General features: G+C 29.7%; 1 protein-coding gene across 2 annotated transcripts in view; it reads right to left on the reverse strand.

Moving 5' to 3' along the window:
* The window catches only part of LOC143197822 (metabotropic glycine receptor), a 578,984-nt gene that overhangs the window by 252,699 nt on the left and 304,201 nt on the right, over positions 1 to 22,084 (reverse strand). For both annotated transcript variants that reach the window (XM_076406597.1, XM_076406598.1), the window contains one exon: positions 5,143 to 5,291. In XM_076406597.1, the coding sequence (XP_076262712.1) occupies positions 5,143 to 5,245 (103 nt within the window). In that variant the 5' untranslated portion in view covers positions 5,246 to 5,291. The remainder of the gene's footprint in view (positions 1 to 5,142; positions 5,292 to 22,084) is intronic.

The following is a 22,084-nucleotide window of genomic DNA, read 5'->3' on the forward strand; positions in this document are numbered from 1 at the left end:
ATTTCCTTGTAAAGCAGTATAGTATTAAATATGGTACCTTGATTTAACAATTTAGGGTCGTTGGGTCCGATTTTTACAATGCTCGATTAAGGAACGAAGATATGTGTATGTTCGACTACTGTTGCAATACAAAACAATGCCTTTCGATTAATCTATTCTAGGCATTTCTGTAGTAAAATGTTTCAATTGTATATTTGCCCGATTATTGACAGTGATACAGCAAAATAGATGGTTGCGTATAAAGTAATATCTCTGGAGAGAATTTATCAATGTACCATTAGCAAGCTAAATCAAACTAAACAAGAAATATAGGGTGGAACACTTGTTAGTTACTTGAGATTTAATTAATATTTAATTATTAATATAACACTTTCGAATATTTAAAAACAATATTATCTTACATCTTAGGTTTGACATTAACATAGAATATTTAATTACTTGAGAAATATACTACGCCATCTAGCGGGGTTAATTTTATTATTCCGATAAACTTTTATTCTACCATGGACAATATTTCTCGACGAAGAACATGGCTTTTGTTCGAATATAAATGAACGAAAATATTTTACCAAGTATGTACTCGCTTGCGGTAATGGTTTTTATGAAAAATAAACTAGATTATACGAAAAAGATTTCAAATGACCTTTTTAGTAAGTTATTGAATTGTAGATTTTCTAAACGCAGAATTTTAAACTTCAAATTACTAAAAGTTTGCGAACTGCAAACAGGTTTCCGATAGTTAAAGCCTATGGTAACAGCTGGGTCTTATTCAATTTTATAGTTCTTTGTTCTGCATTTGAAGCAATAACACCACGCCCGACTTGTTAGATTTCTTGGATATGTCTCGCTCGTAAAATACGCGACAGTAGTAAATAACGCGATATAGTTAATGATTAATTAATAAATTAATGTATTTCGAAATTTTTCTTTTATGATTTAACGATTCGGATTCCTAAATCGACTCGGGAAAATCAAATCGTACTATTTTCTCAAATATTCTAATACTGCGTTTGTCCCGCACCATTCTATATAGGGATAATGGGTATTATGCATCTGCACTAAGGAATTTCTCTATCTATTAATCGAACAATGTATACGGACAGACACTTCTCCTATTACGAGCCAAAGTATTTACAACTTGTATTTATTAAACAACCCTTGTACCGTTTACATAATTAAACTTTAATGGTTTGTTTCAACAATACTGTTTATAAAATAGACATGTTCTACATATCTAACATATCTCTTCTATTAATCTAACTACTAGGTAGTTTCGTAACACTATTAAAATATCATATAATGTTAAACCATATTCTTGGTAATATTAACATTTGTATTAATATTTATATATTTAACGGTATCACTAAAATTAGTTTCATCTCAATTGCCAATGAAGCAGCTCGTTAAAATAAAAATGACAGCGAAAATTTTTCATGTAGTTAAGTAATAGTTATACTTCATTCTATGCATCAACTATGCAGTGTCTAATAATAACTCAAACATAATAAACAAATAGTCAAAAAACCTATTAATATATGAAAGAAAGGCGAATCATTATACTCTATAACTCATAATTATGAAAACCTCCCACGTACTTCAAATTAAGAGACTTATTGCCTAATAATAATAGAGACAAGGGTAAAATATGGATGAAACAAAAGGTAAATAATATAAAATCATTGTTTCAATAACCAGGGAACGAAATTTAAAAAGATAATGATGACTTAATTAAAGCATAATAAATATAAGAACCGAGTATCATAATAATAGAAATTATGAAAAACTTTACACAGCGTGAAAATGTCATTATATAATTGATTTTGTCGAATACATTCATACTGTAATTGAGAGGTATTTAAAATAAGAGATCATATTAAACAAATATAACCATTATGGTAATTCTGTCGAAAGTTTCAACTCGGTTTACAGTTGGCATATTTAAAACGCATCTGTTACTCCATTCATTCACCCTTAAGACATCTCGTAAATAGCATATGTAAGCAAAACTAAATATGATAAATTAATTGTCAAAATAGAGCAATTGTAATTACAGAACGACCGAAATTGCAACAGTTATAATTAGTCTAAACACAACATGTCTCAAGCTTTGGAAATCTTGTACAAAGTAGATATGTTTGCTTAAAGATAAGCCCGAAATTGCTGTAGTTAGAAAATCACCCCAACACCAGGCATCTAATAGTCTTAATGCAGATGTTATATATTAATCCTATTTGGTTAAAAAGGTTACATAATCTTTTATTTAAGAGGTACTTTGGAGCGTATTTCGATTTTAAATTTCCCTGCAAAAACTAATACTCTCTTAACCAACAAAACCTTAATAATGGTAGCTTTATATCGAAAGAATTTCCACTATATTAGGATTTTCCCATCATAGTTCCCGACTATAATAAATATTTTACGTTATTTTACTAGTTTACTAAAATGTTATTTACAATCAACAAAGAAGCCCAATTGATTATTTCAAAGATATTCATTATAAAAAAATAATGAATTTTCTGACCTTCATTCCTCGACCATCATTGTTGTAAATAACATGAAAATATTAACATATTTTATAACGCGTGGGTATCAAGAATAATTTTAAAAAAATCCGAAGGATGTTATTGATTTTAGATCTTACCTAATATACCTCAATTATCCACACGTTTATTAATTGAAATATTTCGATGAGGTATCCAAAATTTATAAGCGGAACCGCAACCATATTTATTTTAAAAATTGATTAGAGCAAAATTGTTCCTTAGATCGTGGATAATATTCTAGGAATTCTCTATTAGTCTAGGAAAATATGTCAACAGCTACCAATATTTTATTGCGTAATAAATTCCAGACCTTAATTAAATTTTTAATTATTATAAAGCTCTATACATGAAATAACTGGGCAGGTATTCTAAGCATACATAGAGAATTTTTTGTTTTAATAATAATTAAACGATATTTAATATTTTAAAATAATTTATAGTTAGTAATAGTAAAAAATATTCATGATAATTTACTATAAAACTAATTTTAATACTTGAATTTTTTAGTTTATTAAATAATTGCCACATCATATAATGATTATACCGGAAGGTCATTACCATTTTTTTTCGAAAACAACTGCAGAATTTACAAGAAAATGGCAAAATGTGTTTATTCAAAGTATTGGCTATTTGATTCTATAGATCATGCCCATTTTTAGAAAATATGCCATCTCAAAAATACTGTTTGTACTTTGAAAAGTTCGTAATCGGACAAGGCAAGGTCTGGAGAGTACGGCGGGTGCGATAATGTCCCATCTTTGAACGCTACTTGACCGGTTTTGCTTTTTTCGATCATATTCTGGACGTTTTTCGATCGATACATAGTTCAAATTGATGATTTGTGATCGCTAGTAATCACTATTAACTGTTTTGCCAGGTTCATAATACACAGAGCATTGTTTTGCGACCAAAACGGTTTGACTTATTCGATATAGAAATGGCTTCCGATCATACTTTTGAAGCAGCATTTCACAGACATTTTTTTGATTTTCTATTTGTCTATCATTCAATTGATGTGGTACCTACCTTCCCATCATTTGGATTTTCCCCATTGCTCATAATCGGTTGCTAATCGTTTCTAATGGTATCTTGAGTCATATGTAACGCTTCTGCCAATTATTTTTTCATTTCGGGTTGGATATTCATCCAATTATTCTTGCAATAAGTCTTCCAGAATGTTCTTTAACTTACACATCGAAAACTCAACTTTTGAATATTTCAAACCACGCTTCACATATTTTCAAGATTATCGAATGTTCACCGTAAGTTATTAACAGCAAACGATGACTTTCAGCAGCTTTTTTTTTAATTAAATAAGAATCACCTAATATCCACCTTCTTAGACAAGAAACTTGACATTTTCAAAGAAGTATAAATCTATGACGTTGTTACTTTCGCAAAATGTAACAAGTATAGCTTTGAAGCTTGTTGTTAGTAAAACAAAATGACGTATGTATCAAATCATAATAATGCATACCTAAGCCTAGCGACATCTGTTGAAATGACATCTCAGTAAAACCAGTAATGACTTTCCAGCAGAGCTAGTATATGCCTTTGAATTAAAAAAAATACTCAAATATTATTCATTGTCACTAATAATGATGACTATTTGCTAATGACAGTAATTAATTAATAAGTCTAAACTAATTTTGTCATATCATTATGTTTTTCAATAGCGTATACATACATTAATGATTGTAAGAAACTAAATATCCAACCAAACTGAAAGCAAATTTAACTTACATAATATCCAAGTTTATCTGTAGCCTGTCAAATTATTTTGAAATAAATTAATGTACTTAATCCACTATTAGAGGAAGATTAAAGCAACTTGCAAAACTTTATCTATATATTATGTAAAGTATTTAAGAAGCTAAGCTAAGCTGTTTTCGAACATCCAGTACATTTTGATTAACAGTCAAAATTTATTGCCTAGAAAGAAGCGTCGACGCCTTAAGCAAATGGAAAAACTTTATCAAATAAATATTTGCCCCATTTTTTATTTGAATCAATTGTAAAAAGGTAATTTGATTAAAATTGTTGAATGAACATCGTTTTGTTTGTATCTCCGGTCACTTGATAATATTTCCAGGGACACATTTATTGAGTATAATATAATATCTACAAATATATAATTGTAGAAGTTTCCTAAACTGGAAAGTTGAACAGAAAAAAAAACGGAGGAGCAAAATTACGATCTGTGTTCTTAATCCTAATGGCTGAAAAAAGGGTTCCTTAAACAACAATAAATTTAGATGATTAGGAAGCGTTCTCGTGTAATCTAACATCAGTAATGAAAAAACTTTTTGTTTTTTTGATATAAAAATAATTGCTAACCTATTCGCATAAAAATGTAGTTATTAACAAATACATATGTTGAATATTTAATAATATTTTTTTCATTTACGTTATATAACATCCTGAAAGTGATTTACGGTAAATAATAAAAAAGTAAAAAATGAATTCTGAATGAATGAAGGCGACAAATCATAGTTTTTGGTTAAGAGGTCATATTTTCAATATGGCACCAGGCACTATCCTCGATATTTTTTTATTGAAATCCGATTCTATATGTAAAGGAAACATTTATGAGCCTTACCTTCAGTAAGAATGGGCTGCAATAGAGTGCAAAAAAGAAAAAACGCTTGCGTTGCTGTCATATCTTGAAGCATAAGGGTATGGTGTCTTTTTAAAGGTGCCATTTTTCATTACAATGGCTCCTAATAGGGCTTGATTGCATTCTATAACCTATAAAAAAAGAGAAATATTATTAAAAATACGTCCGAGTACAATTATAGCGATTTAAAATAATCATTTTTAATATTTCCGTTTATGGAAATATGAGATCTGTTAGTATTGATTTATGAGGGAAGGAGAATAAATGAGAATAAATGGCAGGACAATTTTAAGAATTCTACGGAGCATGTAAAATTGGGCACTAAACTGTATCAAAACAGGGGAACATAGTTACTTAAATTTCGAATGAATTTTGGCTTAACATTATTCGCTGTAATATTAGGGATAAATATCTATTTTATTCTTAATCTACTTAATCTTAGAGTTTAGATTTAATATTAGTATAATAGAACTGACACTATCTATTTATTATGGATGTTTGTTAAAAATCGATAACATTACCATAAGACAAAGTAAATTTATTTTTCAGGCTTTTCGGCCAATATTTGATGAAAGATTATACAAAAATATATTTAGTGTCCTAATAACGTTAATATAGAAGCGCTATAAGTTTTAATACGTATATCATTATATTTCAAATTTACTATATTTATTTTAAAGTAGTAAATATTTATTATAAAAATATCATTAATTATTATATTTGAAACGATTTCTCTTTCCTTTCTAACATATAAACCGTTCAAACTTCTTTATTATAACAGATAATAATTATAGAAGAAAGTAGCCCACATTATTTGAATCAATGTTGAAAGTTGATACTTAGATTATAGCTGTCGGAGACAATAGCGAAGAAGCTTCACCAAAATTACAACAGGCAAGTGACAATATAAATAATTGGACACAAGCTTGGAAAATAAGAATTAATGAAAGTAAATCTGTACATGTGCAGTTCACCTATAAACAGACCGTATAAGCACCAATAACATTAAAGAATACTATTATTCCATATAGCAACAACGCTAAATATCTCGGAATGAATCCCGATGCAAAACTTCGCTGGAAGGAACATATAAAGAAGAAAAGAAAAGAACTGGAATTGAAATATATAAAAATGTACTGGCTAATTGGAAGAAAATCACAATTATCACTACATAATAAATTGCTATTATATAAGCAAATATTGAAACCTATATGGACATACGGAATTCAATTATGGGGATGTTCTGCAAGAGTAACATAAATGAAATTCAAATTTTCCTGAGACGTATTGTGGGTGCACCCAAATATTATAGGACTGGTTATCTACAACGATACTTTCAGATACTCACAGTCAGTCAAGAAATCAATAGAATTGCAAGGGGGCATGAGGAAAGACTCCATTCTCACACGAATATTGAAATATTACAACTATCGGATACATAAATATATTTACTATCCTAATAACGTTAATATAGAAGCGCTATAAGTTTTAATACGTATATCATTATATTTCAAATTTACTATATTTATTATCTAATTAGTTACCATTTCTTCTTCCCATTTCTTTGACTGTTTACCAACTATATCAGTTGAGTTACATTGGAGTGTCCAGTATCACAAGATCATTTTCGTAAAGATTTAATTCATTTTAAGCTTCCAAAACCTCATATACAAATTGTTTCAATTAGTTAGTCATATTATCGTTCAGATATATAACAAAAAACTTAATTATTTTCAAACCTTGCGCTCATTCAACAGAGCTTTATTTGTAATCACTTTTTTATTACAAAAAGCTACTCTTTTCTATTTAACTGAATGTAGTTACATGGAGAAATATATAAATGAAATTTAAGAACCCCTATGGAGTGTAAACATGATCATGATGATTATTGTGATCTTGTATATATGTATCGTCTAACAGCAAACACAAGATTAAAATTAGATTTGGTTAAAAAAAATTAATTAATTGCTTCAATATCCAGGGAAAGCAATTTAAAAAGATAATATATTATATATGAGTACTTAACAAAAGCATAATAAATATTACTAGAGCGTGGCTTTACCGCCAAACTATTATAAATCCTTTATTATATAAAGAAAAAAGGTATTATGAAAATTTTAGGCGTTTCAGCAGGAATAATTTCGCATATCAGCTAGCCGCGCTTTCAAACTTATCTACCATATCGAAACTCAATAAACTATTTTGGGGTTAATCAAAACTTTGCTGCCGTAACCACGTAAATAACTCCGGAAACTGGATATTTTTCAGAACATTTCACGAGAGATATCTATAATAAAGCACAGAACCAAACTTTGGCGAAAAAAAAAACCGGTAAAACGCTTTACCTTAGAATGTGTTGATTTAAGCTGAAAATGTATTCTATTGGTCACATTCGAAACTAAGGAAATATAACATTTTGAATCTGTAACTTTTATAAGAGCTTTCAAAGCAAAATAATACATAAAAAGTTGCTTTCAATAACACATTATTGCCTCAACAAGTGAAGATTTTATGAGGATGTATATATATATATATATATATATATATATATATATATATATATATATATATATATTCTTTAACAAACTATGGTAGCAGAACAGCAATAGTTAATATATAACAGCAATAGGTAAGATATTGATTAAAAATGAAGGAGAATATTTAGCAACAAATGTTAGAAGAAGTTACAAGCCTATGGAGGAATGCTTGTTCTTAAATATTGACTGTAAAGTATATTAAATATGCAACAAAATTGATTTAGAAAATAATGCGAAAACTAACTGAAAATTGCACCTAGTGAGATTGAATTACGTGTAAATTTCTGTTATATAATGTAAAAAATAATAACAAATGAAGCTCGGTCTAGGTCTATATCAAAAGTTATCTAAAAAGATCCTCAGATGAACAAGCAAACATTATTTATATTTTATCAATAGTCCTACGTATTATTTTATGATTAAAAAATATTAAAGTTTAGAAGGTTTAAAACACAAAATGACAAAAAGATAAATGAAAAGTTCGCTTTTACGTTTATTTCAAAGGAGAGGTCACTCGTCTGAGGGTGTATAAATCAAGAAGTTGATTAAAAATGAAGAATAATATTTAGTAACAAACATTAGAAGAGGTTAGAAACCTATAGAGGGATGGTATTATGGCCAATACTTAACAGTAAACTGCTTGTTAATAGTTTATTGTTAAATATTGACAGTATATCTGAAGTATTCAAGAATTGATTTAGAAAATCATGCTGCGAAAACTAACTGAAAATTGCACCCAGTGAGATTAAATTACATGTAAGTTTCTGTTATATAACGTAAAAAATGATAATAAATGTAGCTTGATCTAGATCCATATCAAAAGATATCTAAAAAGATCCTCAGATGAACAAGTAAACATTATTTACATTTTATCAATACAATAGTCCAATTTACAATATCAATAGTCCTACGTATTATTTTATGATTAAAAAATATTCAACTTTAGAAGGTTTAAAACACAAAATGACAAAAAGGTAAATATATATATATATATATATATATATATATATATATTCGAAAAGTTCGCCTTTACGGTAGAGACCTATAGAGAGACGGTATTATGGCCAATAATTAACAGTAGACTTCTTGTTAATAGTTTATTGTTAAATACTGACAGTATATCTGAAGTATCCAAGAATTGATTTAGAAAGTCATGCTGCGAAAACTGAAAATTGCACCCAGTGAGATTAAATCAGATGTAAGCTTTTGTTATATAATATAAAAATAATGATAAGTAAAGTTTGATCAAGTGATAAAATTGTTATTTATGACATTCTGGAGAATAAGTTGATTGTGGAAAACAAGCATGGAAATTGTGTTTTCGAAAACTGTAACAAAAACCGATATTGAATTGCGAATTGACGAAAAAGCAAATCAAAATGAGATTTCGCCAGATATATGTCATATTTATCAGGAGCACTATCGTGTGTTTTAGCGGCCTTGTTAAAAATGGTGTGCTTAATTTTGTCATGCCACAGCTGCATGAGTAGGCAAATTTCATTTGCCACGAAGTGCAAAGCTATAAAATAACCGTAATTCCTGATACGCTGTTCAAATTTACTAGTGCTGCAATTCTAAACGCGTTTTGTTTTATATAAGCCTAACACATTCGTATTCATATTGCGTAAATTACTAAGTATACGATATATGAGAAAATTCGTTATGTGCTTGTTGTTCGTGGGGCACATAAGCCAAATCTGTATTATTCCACAATTTTCTCAAACTACATTTCACTGATTGAAACCACCTATAACACCTGAGCTCTCCATTTTGTCCACAAATTCATTCATACACTATCTTATGCTAGGAACACACAGCCGATATTTTAGCGTCGATCAGAATTGTTAAATATTTAACGTCGGCTTTAGAATTTTTATCCGAAATATTCGTGACAATCGGAATAACAATTTTTTATAAAATATTGTCCAAAACAAATCAAAACGTTTCGAGGCAAATGACTGATTTTTCCGCCATTACCATCGTTGCATATTTTACATTTGTGACCGTGCAGTATCTATCATTTTTAAATTCAGACCCATCCTGTTTATAATTTAAAATGTTTCCCTTCAAACGTATAGCTTATATCTTATAGTTATTTTTATTAGTCACTGTAATATCTTAATAATATCATTTTTTATAGGTAGAAATTATTTATGTTAAAAAATCATTAATTTATATATATAATATATATATATATATATATATATATATATATATATATATATATATATATATATATATATATATATATATATATATAATTATCTGGCTTGTTTTTGTCACAGTTAATTATACTGCTATTCGGGTATTACTGCAATAAATTACTAAACGTAACGTTACATAACCGACGTATTTGGGTTTTTGTTTGCTTTCAAAATAAATATTTTATTATTTTATGGTTTATAATTTTTGGACACACAACTGTGTTTTCGTGACATTTAAAAAAATTGTTCCAGTTATTATTTCAAGTTATTTATTAAAGTTTTTTTTTAATGCATTTTATATGCAATATACAAATATCACAACTTTCGTGGCGTCAGTAATAATAATTATGTTTTTATAAGTAGTAAAGTAAATATTTATTATAAAAATATCATTAATTATTATATTTGAAACGATTTCTCTTTCCTTTCTAACATATAAACCGTTCAAACTTCTTTATTATAACAAATAATAATTATAGAAGAAAATAGCCCACATTGTCTGAATCAATGTTGAAAGTTGATACTTAGATTATAGCTGTCGGAGACAATAGCGAAGAAGCCTCACCAAAATTACAACAGGCAAGTGACAATATAAATAATTGGACACAAGCTTGGAAAATAAGAATTAATGAAAGTAAATCTGTACATGTGCAGTTCACCTATAAACAGACCGTACAAGCACCAATAACATTAAAGAACACTATTATTCCATATAGCAACAACGCTAAATATCTCGGAATGAATCTCGATGCAAAACTTCGCTGGAAGGAACATATAAAGAAGAAAAGAAAAGAACTGGAATTGAAATATAGGAAAATGTACTGGCTAATTGGAAGAAAATCACAATTATCACTATATAATAAATTGCTATTATATAAGCAAATATTGAAACCTATATGGACATACGGAGTTCAATTATGGGGATGTTCTTTAAAGAGTAACATAAATGAAATTCAAATTTTCCTGAGAGGTATTGTGGGTGCACCCAAATATTATAGGACTGATTATCTACAACGAGACCTTCAGATAGTCACAGTCAGTCAAGAAATCAAGAGAATTGCAAGGGGGCATGAGGAAAGACTCCATTCTCACACGAATATTGAAATATTACAACTATTGGATACCACCAGAACAGGACACAGACTCAAAAGAATCAAACCATCTGATCTTGTGTAGTGTTGTGTTGTGAGGTGCATATATTAAAAAATTCAGCAGTGATGTGTATAAACATTATTTCACCAGAGACTGAGTTAGGGTCGATGGGTCCTCCTAGTTATATACCTAGATTTAAGTTATCATAAAGACAAATTGTAGGTTAGACGGAAACGACTAGTAACAATATATTAATTAAATAATAAAAATGTTGCAAGTTAATTTTGAGTGGAAACAACTCAAGAAAATTTTTTAAACGCAGTATGGGGAAATATTCATCAGATATTGGTTCTGATAGGTTCTTTTAGCCCTATTTGAAGAACAAATAGTGAACAATACAATGTGATTACAAAGAATCAGTCCCTATAAAGAAGAAGTTTGTGTGTAAATTATGTAAAACATGATTGAACGTTTTTTTTTGCAAACAGAACGGAATCATATTTGTACACCTAACGATGATCGAAAACATTCTATACTAAATGAATTTAACAAATAATAAACAAAATAAAAGAGCTCGTCTTCAATTATTGATATCTAGAAGCGCAACAGTACATCGATTAAATTTTCTTAACCAGTGGCTTTCTATTGACTCTCACATCTGATACAACTGAAATAATTCGCAATTTTCGATGAGAAGTTAAATATACACCAATCAAAGTTGCTCCGCATACTTTTAAAAGGCCCATAGAATAAATTAAATCCTAAGAACCTAATTTGAAAGCGGATTATTTGCACAATTTATTTGGATATATTAACGAGTTTAAATGAAAATGTGTCTCTACTCAAAATTAACTCGAAAACCCTCATGTGGATTTTCATTAACAGTAAATTACGCTACAGCTGAACTTAGGCTCCTTTGTTTATGAATTAAAATATTAAAATTTCGATGTAAATCATGATCGTACCAAAACCAAAAGGGTATTCATATGGCGACTTTATTACCTTTAATTTATTATTATTTATGTACGTTTAGTACCTGTAAATATCATTATTATATATTATTTTTGTTATTATTTATAGTTCCATGTATTTGAAAGCTTCATTACGATTGAAATATCTGAAATATATATTTTGATAAGCAAACATTGTTTATATTTTATCATTAGTCATACTTATTATTTTCTGGTTAAAAATATTAAGTTTTCAATGTATATATAGCTTGAAATACTTTTAAAATATCTAAGATTTGCTAAAAATATTAGATCCTAGTGGTCTAGGTATATATCAAGAGATATCTAGAACAAATGGTGAGATGAAGAAGTGAACATTGTTTGTACTTTGTCAATAGTTCTACGCATTATTTTCTTGTTAAAAATATTTTTCATTGTATATTTTAAAGTATCCTTTTACCAACGGGTCTTTATCTGGACTGGACCTACTCTTTAACGTGGGCTGCGATCCACGATCTTCGGCATTAAGCCTACCGACTGGCGAGTGACCAACTTAGAAATCATCTCAGAAGACATCCGGTCTTACAGTCTAGTTGGCGCGACTGGGATCAATTTCCTTGTCGGATTTTGCACTCTAGTCGAAGGATAATAAATTTACGACCATGCCCCAGCGGGATTCGAACCCGCGACTGCGCCAACACTGCGCCAACCAAGCCGGCTCTTAAAAATATTAAAGTTTCAAAGTATTGATAGTTCACTCATTTCAAAAAACATTTAAATGACAAATAGATCAATAAGTTTAAACTTTTTATTTATATTATATTATGATACAATTTTATTTAAAATTATATTCAATGAAAAAATATTCTTTTTATGTATTTTTCAATGGAGAGAAAGAATAATCACCGGTATGAGGGTGTATAAAAAATCTATTCTCAATATAACAAAAAGAATATACGTACGTATGAAAAATGCTTATCTGAAAGCTATTTTGTTAATGTCTGGTTATATGAAGTGTATAAAATTCAAAATCAGCCTATTTTACATCAAAAACAATTTTAAAGCCTATTATGGCGGCGAAATATATTTTTAACGAATAACCATTCGGTTTCTTCTGTTCCGTTTTGTACGCTTAGCACCGATGTAAATTGCCTGTGTATTTTTCTTTATTTTCATTTTAACATGCGTACACTCATGGAAGTTTTATTGTCAAGAAAATAGAAAATGTGTCAGGCAAATGGTATATATTGAATTCTTTTCGAATGTAAAGTGAAATAGTCCCTGTCTGTTAATCCAATAAATTTCTTCGATTTTTCGTGGTAAAAAGTCAGGGGTTGTCCTTTTAACGTTGGTGGATCTTTTTAAAATTGCCACTGCACAATGTTACTTTAAATTGAATTTATTTTATTTAATTTCATTTAACTTTTATCACTATTTATCGACCACAATCTATAAATATCAGTTTTATTAATTTTGCTGCTGATACTTGATACTACACTTTTTTAAAATTTTCTCATTCAGAAAAACAAAATTTAATTGGACATGAACACTTGAACCCTTCGAAATCTGAGGAATGACTTCAGAGATATTTTTTTAAATTTTATAGCCCATCGGCCTCTTGGGCTATTTAGGACCGAATACAAATTTAATTACAATTAATAAGAATAATAATACATATCAGTATATATAATCAGGATTACAGAACGTAAGATGTATAAATATATAGAGTATAAATAAAATGTATAACTTTAACAAAGGCAAAATGATGTAAGCAGTCAATGAAAAATTAACATGATTAAATAGAATGACATATAAACAAACTTAACAGAATTTTGATAAGGCTAGACAAGCTGGAGTAACCTGCGACTGCAATGTAGTTGATTAGTTGATTTTTTAGTTGGACCAAATGTTCCATGGAATCCGCCATTCCAAGTAGTTGTCTGAGAGGTCCGTACTTGCGACGTTCAATTAGTAAATGTCTTATACGCAATCAGGTTTGACACTCGTTACACATAGGAGGTCGTTCAACTTTTAGCAGATATTCATGGGTAAATCTGCAATGTCCGATTCTTAGTCGAGCGAAAATGTTCAATTTATGTCTTGCTATATCTCGAATGTTGGGATTTTGATAAAAATCTTACTTGATTTCCCATAATTTATTGTTAGTTAGTAGGTCCTAATATAATTTGTTGAGATTTCAAAAAGGATTTTACAATGGGACTTACCACGAAGTAGTCGGCTCTCTCATTACCCGTGATTTGCTATGAGAGATAACCCACAAATAAAAGATATTTGTGCCGCTTCTTGTTGTGGTAATGTGGAGTTCCCTGATGAAATCTACCAAAGGGTAACCCATCTGCGCTGATCTGAGACTCTCCAGGAAGCTCTTGGAGTCCGTGACAATTACTACAGGTCTACTATCTGGCTTATTTTGAATGGACAATAAGGCTTTGTATATTGCTAGTAGTTCAGCAGTGCAAATATTAGTCTGGGAGGGTAGTTGAAAATTTCCCTCCGCGAACTCGGATGTAAAGGCTGCTCCTACATAATTTCTTCGCTTAGATTTATTCATGTACTTAGCCAAATGATTGGGGTAGCTTTCAGTATAGATCTGGCAGAAAATATGAAAAGCCCACCGCATCTTACTTGAGAGATAGAGATCAGATTATTGCATTGTTGTCTTTGTTGACGCAGTGGTCAATACTACAGGACGATTCTCCAACTGTTGCGATAGGGTTCGAATCCTGCTGGGATATGGTCGTAAATTTATGTTTATGATCGTTTAACATTTGCCTTTAAACGAGATCGCAAAATCAAACAAGGAAAATAAAGCACAAGGACGGTGACTAGGCTGGGTAAAACGGGATAATGCTGAGAACTGTGGTTCGGAACCCACGTTAAACAATATGTCCAGATAAATCCTACTTTTTTCATTATTAATTTTGATATATTGTAAAGAATTGATGTAAATGGAATCCTGTACCTTAAAACTCTTGAGAAACTGTTCTGGATTGTTGAGAAGTGGTTATCATATATTGGGTAAAGTGTTGCGAGTCATCGTCGATGCCCCATATTACGTGTCCAACAAACTGATTCAACGCGATATCCACGATTGCTGACGTTCCAAGAGATTAATAAAAAAAAATTTTAAAAATATTGAGCAGTATTGAAGAAAGTCTGAAAATTAATTTAAACTCAAATGCAAGAAAAAGAAACATGTTAATTTACTGACTTTTTGACAACAAGCCCTTAAGTTATTTTTCATTTAAAGATTAATAAAGAGTATTTATTTATTTTGAGTAGATTATTGAAATAATAAAAGAATATCATGAATATACATCTATAAGCATATTTTAATAAAGATCTCGGTGCCCACCAGCTTGACAAAGTTAGATTGTTAATCAAACAATACGATAACAGATTATTAAGAATATAATGAATATTGAAATCCTAGTACAATTAAATTAAATGCCCGCAAGTTTCTAATAAAACAAAACAAATTAAATTAATTAAACGAAACAATTTGAGCTAGTTCTGTTCGTATAAAAGTAGGTTAGCGAACTGTATAAACCGCACAAAATTAATAAAAAGCCATCGCTTCACGATAAAACAAAGTTAAAATAAAAAAAAACAGACTATACAAACCACAAATAGATCCATCTTAAAAAATCTCCGAGGTTTGCTTTTTCTTTATTGTTACCCTTTTTATTTTGTCCTTTAACAGGACTTTATTGTGAAAGAATGAGTGTGTACGGCTGGATTTGTAAAGAAATTAAACTCTCTTTATCTGCTTTAATTAATTTTCTTTTTTAATCACATTAATTTTATTACAAGGAGTTCGGTGAACAGCATTTTATTTTGTTGTTCTGCGTTTAATTAAAGTAGTAAGCGACGGTTAAAATCCTAAAACGAAATTATCAATAAACTATCGATAAGGAATTAATTAGCCTTCTCACATTAGTTAATTCACCAATTGAATAATTATTTTAGTCAATTAATATGATATTGGTTTTTTGAGAAATATGCTTCCATAGTTTAAAATATTTTGACAACAAATATGAGGTTATTTTAAGAAGTATTGCTGGCTTATTTAATATATAATATAAATAAACTGTTCAAGCGCTTTCTTGCGTGTGTGTGTGTCTTAGTGTTTTTTAAAATAGTTAATAATAACTAGTTTTTTTTATTTATTTATTAAATTGCTATTAATCGTTGCCCACTAACCTACAATTTGTCTTTACAATAAATTAAATCCAGGTATAGATCTATATAGGTCTAGGTATAGATAGAAGACCCATGGGCCCTATGTTAATCTTGAATGTATTAATGTGTATGTATTAATACTGCTGTTTTTCTATTAAATGCACCTCACTACCCAACACAAGATCAAGTGGTTTGATGCTTTTGAGTCTGTGTCCTGTTCTGGTGTTATCCAAGAGTTATATAACTTCGATATTGACAAGTTAACGAAGTCTGTCGTCATATTACCTTGCTATTCTCTTGATTTCCTGAGTGATAGTCGGTATCTGAAAGTCTCGGGCTGAATTATCAGTGCTGTAGTAGCTAGATTTACCTACAATACTTCGCAGGACTTTGTTCTTGAAAACTTTTATTGCATGTACATTATTTTTCGTGGAACATCGACACTAGCTTATATAATAACAATTTATAATGTACTGATGTTTGTGATTTTCTTCCAATTAACCAATATATTTTCCTGTATTTTAACTCCAGTTCTTTCCATTTCCTTTATACATGTTTTTTTCCAGCGAAGTTTTGCATGTTGCTATACTGAATGATAATATTATTTATTGTTATTAGTGCTTGTGCGGTCTGATTATACGTGAACTGTACATGCACTACTTAATCGTTAATTTTTATGCTCCGGGTTTGGATCCAATTATTTTATTGTAACTTGCCTGTTTTAATTTTCGTGTGGCTTCTTCGCTATTGTCTCCGATATCAAAAATTGCAGTGTCATCAGCAAATGTAGCCATCGTGATATTTTCCATTTGTGGAATATCACATGTGTAGAATGGGTAAATAATTGACCCCAATACACTTACTTGTAGTACACCTGCTTCTCTTATTGTAGAGTAGAATTAATCTTGTTTAACTCTAAACATTCTGGTTGTAATGTACAATTTTAATAGTTCGGTGTGTTGTTTTGGTAACATTTTCTGTAGCTTATGAACAAGGCCGTCATGCCTTACCTAATAATAAACAGTGAAATGAAAAGTGGTATTAGAGAATCTTCTACAAAAGATTTTCATAAATTATTTTCTGAGATATATTTCAACTCAATAATATTCGTTAATCATTAAACGTTCTCAAAATATATATAGATGTTAGCAATTGATTTTACAGCAGCCACAGTATGTTGCAATATCTATTCTACTGGTAATTCTAGAGAAAGCAGAATCCTGAGTAGCGAATATGTAAATTTGTTTTAACGTAATATGTTTTTAATATAGTTTATTGTATTATAATGAGTGCAAAGTGAAAAACAGGAAGCATAATATGACTGATTCATGGAAGGTATCTTATAAGTCAATGATTTACCCCATCGTCATGCCTTACCTAATAATAAACAGTGAAATGAAAAATGGTATTAGAGAATCATCAACAAAAGACTTTTATAGATTATTTTCTGAGATATGTTTCAACTCAATAATATTTGTTAATCATTAAACGTTCTCAAAATATATGTAGATGGTAGCAATTGATTTTACAGCAGCCACAGTATGTTGCAATATCTATTTACTGGTAATTCTAGAGACAGCAGAAACCTGAGTAGTGAATATGTAAATTTGTTTTAAAGTTATATGTTTTTAATATAGTTTATTGTATTATAATGAGTGCAAAGTGAAAAACAGGAAGCATTATATCACTGATTCATGGAAGGTATCTTATAAGTCAATGATTTACCCCATCGTCATGCCTTACCTAATAATAAACAGTGAAATGAAAAATGGTATTAGAGAATCATCTACAAAAGACTTTTATAGATTATTTTCTGAGATATATTTCAACTCAATAATATTCGTTAATCGTTAAACGTTCTCAAAATATATGTAGATGGTAGCAATTGATTTTACAGCAGCCACAGTATGTTGCAATATCTATTCTACTGGTAATTCTAGAGAAAGCAGAATCCTGAGTAGCGAATATGTAAATTTGTTTTAAAGTTATATGTTTTTAATATAGTTTATTGTATTATAATGAGTGCAAAGTGAAAAACAGGAAGCATTATATCACTGATTCATGGAAGGTATCTTATAAGTCAATAATTTACCCCATCGTCATGCCTTACCTAATAATAAACAGTGAAATGAAAAGTGGTATTAGAGAATCATCTACAAAAGACTTTTATAGATTATTTTCTGAAATATATTTCAACTCAATAATATTCGTTAATCATTAAACGTTCTCAAAATATATATAGATGGTAGCAATTGATTTTACAGCAGTCACAGCATGTTGCAATATCTATTCTATTGGTAATTCTAGAGGAAGCAGAATCCTGAGTAGCGAATATGTAAATTTGTTTTAACGTAATATGTTTTTAATATTGTTTATTGTATTATAATGAGTGCAAAGTGGAAAACAGGAAGCATAAGTTAATGATTTACTAAATAACAACAAAAGGGTCTAAAAATATTTTCTATAACTTCTCAAATAAGTAGTTCTACAGTAAAAATGTATTTAAATTAAGATATATTCACACATCTATATTCTTCTCAGAAAAAAATTCTAATTACCAAGTGCTATAATTTCCTTTTCTATTTCAGATTTACGTTTAAAAAATTAATTAAAGCCTTAGCATCTTATTTAAATCCAGTGAGCCTGCCTGAAACTTACACTGTAACGAAACAGAATACCCCTATTTTGTTATTGGCTTTATTTAATTTCGCCCTGTATCGAAAACGTATCTCGTAGCAATTAAATATATTGAAAACTAAATAATTCGTAGACAATTGAGGTTTATTTAACAGAAGGTGAATGGGAATAGTTCTATCTTTTGTGGCTATTTAATATTAATTAAAGTCTAACAGCGGACAAATAAAAAATGATGTGTTTAGTTGGCATTTGGCTGAAATTTCGTGTGATTAAAGATGGTGTTTGTTGAATGATGGCTATTTATCTGTGTCGGGCTGAAGGTTTAGAACTGGTTGCTTCTCGCGCTGCCCTTCTCTCGCCTGTCTGTTGTTATTTGGACGTCATTCATTCAATTCAATTGAATAAAAATATTTAGTCCGACAATAGCCGCAGACTTTAACTGGACCACTTTATAATTTGCCTTTTTATTTTTATTTTTTATTTTTTTGGAAAAAGAGAGCAAAATATTAAGGATAGTCCCTGACAAATTGTATGGTTCCGGCTACAGCGTAAATAATTGAAAAAGTTTGCACATGGCATCACGTGCCATCAAAAAAATTAATCTTTTACGTCAGGGGCAATGCATATCAGTATAGCTTGTAATTGCCCTGCCTTCCAACAATTCATTTGTTATATCAATATAAATTATCTCTTATTTTATAACTACCGCTCATAGAGGCTTTAAAAATATCGAATACAAAACGAACATAGTGCGATATATATATTGTAATTATTATTATTAGAAAATGAAATAAAAAAACATTATATATTGGATTTTTAGTTAATCTAGACCTATTTAAATGATAGCCAGTTATAACTATTTTGACAAAACTAAAACTGTTTAATGTTTGAAAGCAATTTTGATGCCTCGTGTTGTTCTGATGGAATGACAATGGTTTTCTAACCGATCTATTCTGACATTTTTAAAAAGCCTCCTTTTCGCACAATATTATCGTATATGAATCACTTTTCTCTTTGTTGTATTTGTTCTGGTATAAACAAAGGCAGCATTCTGATATCGTTAGAGTGTTAACTCCATTTTAAGCTTTACTAAAACCACCTTGATGAAACTAAAATATATTTCTTAGTGTCAATTAGGGCTATGCAACCATTTGTGAATCCTTACAGGACTCGAACCATGATCTTTTTCGCACAATGCTGTCGTATATGACTTTTCTCTTTATTGTATTTGGTCTAGTGCGAACAAATGCAACATTCTGATACATTTAAGATAATAGCTCTCTTTGCAGTCTTCAGTAAAGCCTTACTTGGCTTCAGTCATGATCTTTTTAGCATAATACTGTCGTATGTCATTTAATTTTCTCTTTATTGTGTTTAGTTTAAGTTTTACAAATGCATCTGTCTGATATCATTGAGATGTTAGCTCCTTCATACAATTTCATTTTAAGTTTTACTAAAAGCAATTTGATGAAACTAATACATTTTTCTAGGAGACAATGACGGCTTTGCATCTATTTGTGAAACCTTATCAGACTCCAATCATGAACTTGTTCATACAATACTGTCATATATGATTACACTTACATGTAACTACACTTGAAGCTACACTAAAACCAGTTTGAGGAAACTAAAACATCTTTATAGGTGTCAGTGATGGCTTTGCAACCATTTGTGAATCCTTACAGGATTCAAACCATAATATTTTTCACACAATGCTGTCGTATATGACTTTTCTCTTTATTGTATTTGGTCTGTTGCGAACAAATGCAACATTCTGATACATTTAAGATAATAGCTCTCTTTGCAGTCTTCAGAAAAGCCTTACTTGGCTTCAGTCATGATCGTTTTAGCATAATGCTGTCGTATATCATCTAATTTTCTCTTTATTGTGATGTGGTTTAAGTTTTACAAATGCATCTGTCTGATATCATTGAGATGTTAGCTCCTTCATACAATTTCATTTTAAGTTTTACTAAAAACAATTTTATGAAACTAATACATTTTTCTAGGGGACAATGACGGTTTTGCATCTATTTGTGAAACCTTACCAGGCTCCAATCATGAACTTGTTCATACAATACTGTCATATATGATTACACTTACATATGAAACACTTGGAGCTACACTAAAACCACTTTGAGGAAACTAAAACATCTTTATAGGTGTCAGTGATGGCTATGCAACCATTTGTGAATCCTTACAGGACCCGAACCATAATATTTTTCGCACAATGCTGTCGTATATGACATTTCTCTTTATTGTATTTGGTCTGGTGTAAACAAATACAATATTCTGATACATTTAAGATAATAGCTCTCTTTGCAGTCTTCAGAAAAGCCTTACTTGACTTCAGTCATGATTGTTTTAGCATAATACTGTCGTATATCATTTAATTTTCTCTTTATTGTGTTTGGTTTAAGTTTTACAAATGCATCTGTCTGATATCATTGAGATGTTAGCTCCTTCATACAATTTCATTTTAAGTTTTACTAAAAGCAATTTGATGAAACTAATACATTTTTCTAGGAGACAATGACGGCTTTGCATCTATTTGTGAAACCTTATCAGGTTCCAATCATGAACTTGTTCATACAATACTGTCATATATGATATGAAACACTTGGAGCTACACTAAAACCACTTTGAGCAAACTAAAACATCTTTATAGGTGTAAGTGATGGCTTTGCAACCATTTGTGAAGTCTTATCGTACTCCAATTCACTTTTACGATTATTATATTTGCTCTCATGTGAATAATAAATTTATTATTCACCGTATTTTATGCAGCATCTTTAAGATATTTTCTCATCCAGCTTCGGTTTCAGTTTATTTCGGAACTTTTACCAATTTTATATTACTAAATCGCTCAGCATCATTATATAACCAAACAACAAGTGGAACAGGCGTCACCATAACAACATGATTATATAAAAAAATAATGTATATTAGACCCTTATTTTATAAAGCCGTAATAGACATTAACACCCATTCCATCGTATGCATAAAAATAAAATAAAGAGACAACATAAATGATTGTAGAACTCTGTAGGTTTCTTATTTTAATTCCTGAACTGAAAACGAATGGGTTTTATTGTTCGAAAGTAGGAAAATTACTGTCAGTAATTGTCACTAATGAGACTGTATTCACCTACAAGCTGAAAAAAGTCTTTTTATTCCATTTTAATGAGAAGGGCATTGTTCGAGGAGTACGTCGCCAAGAAAACGTAATGAGATTATATTTTCGGTATACATTAAACTAAAGGCAAAAGTAAATGTTTAAAGGCAAGAAAAATTCTTTATG

This window comes from Rhynchophorus ferrugineus, unplaced genomic scaffold (assembly GCF_030347505.1).
Source record: "Rhynchophorus ferrugineus isolate W39M unplaced genomic scaffold, kcgeb_rfMv2 rfM5, whole genome shotgun sequence".
Lineage (NCBI taxonomy): Eukaryota > Metazoa > Arthropoda > Insecta > Coleoptera > Curculionidae > Rhynchophorus > Rhynchophorus ferrugineus.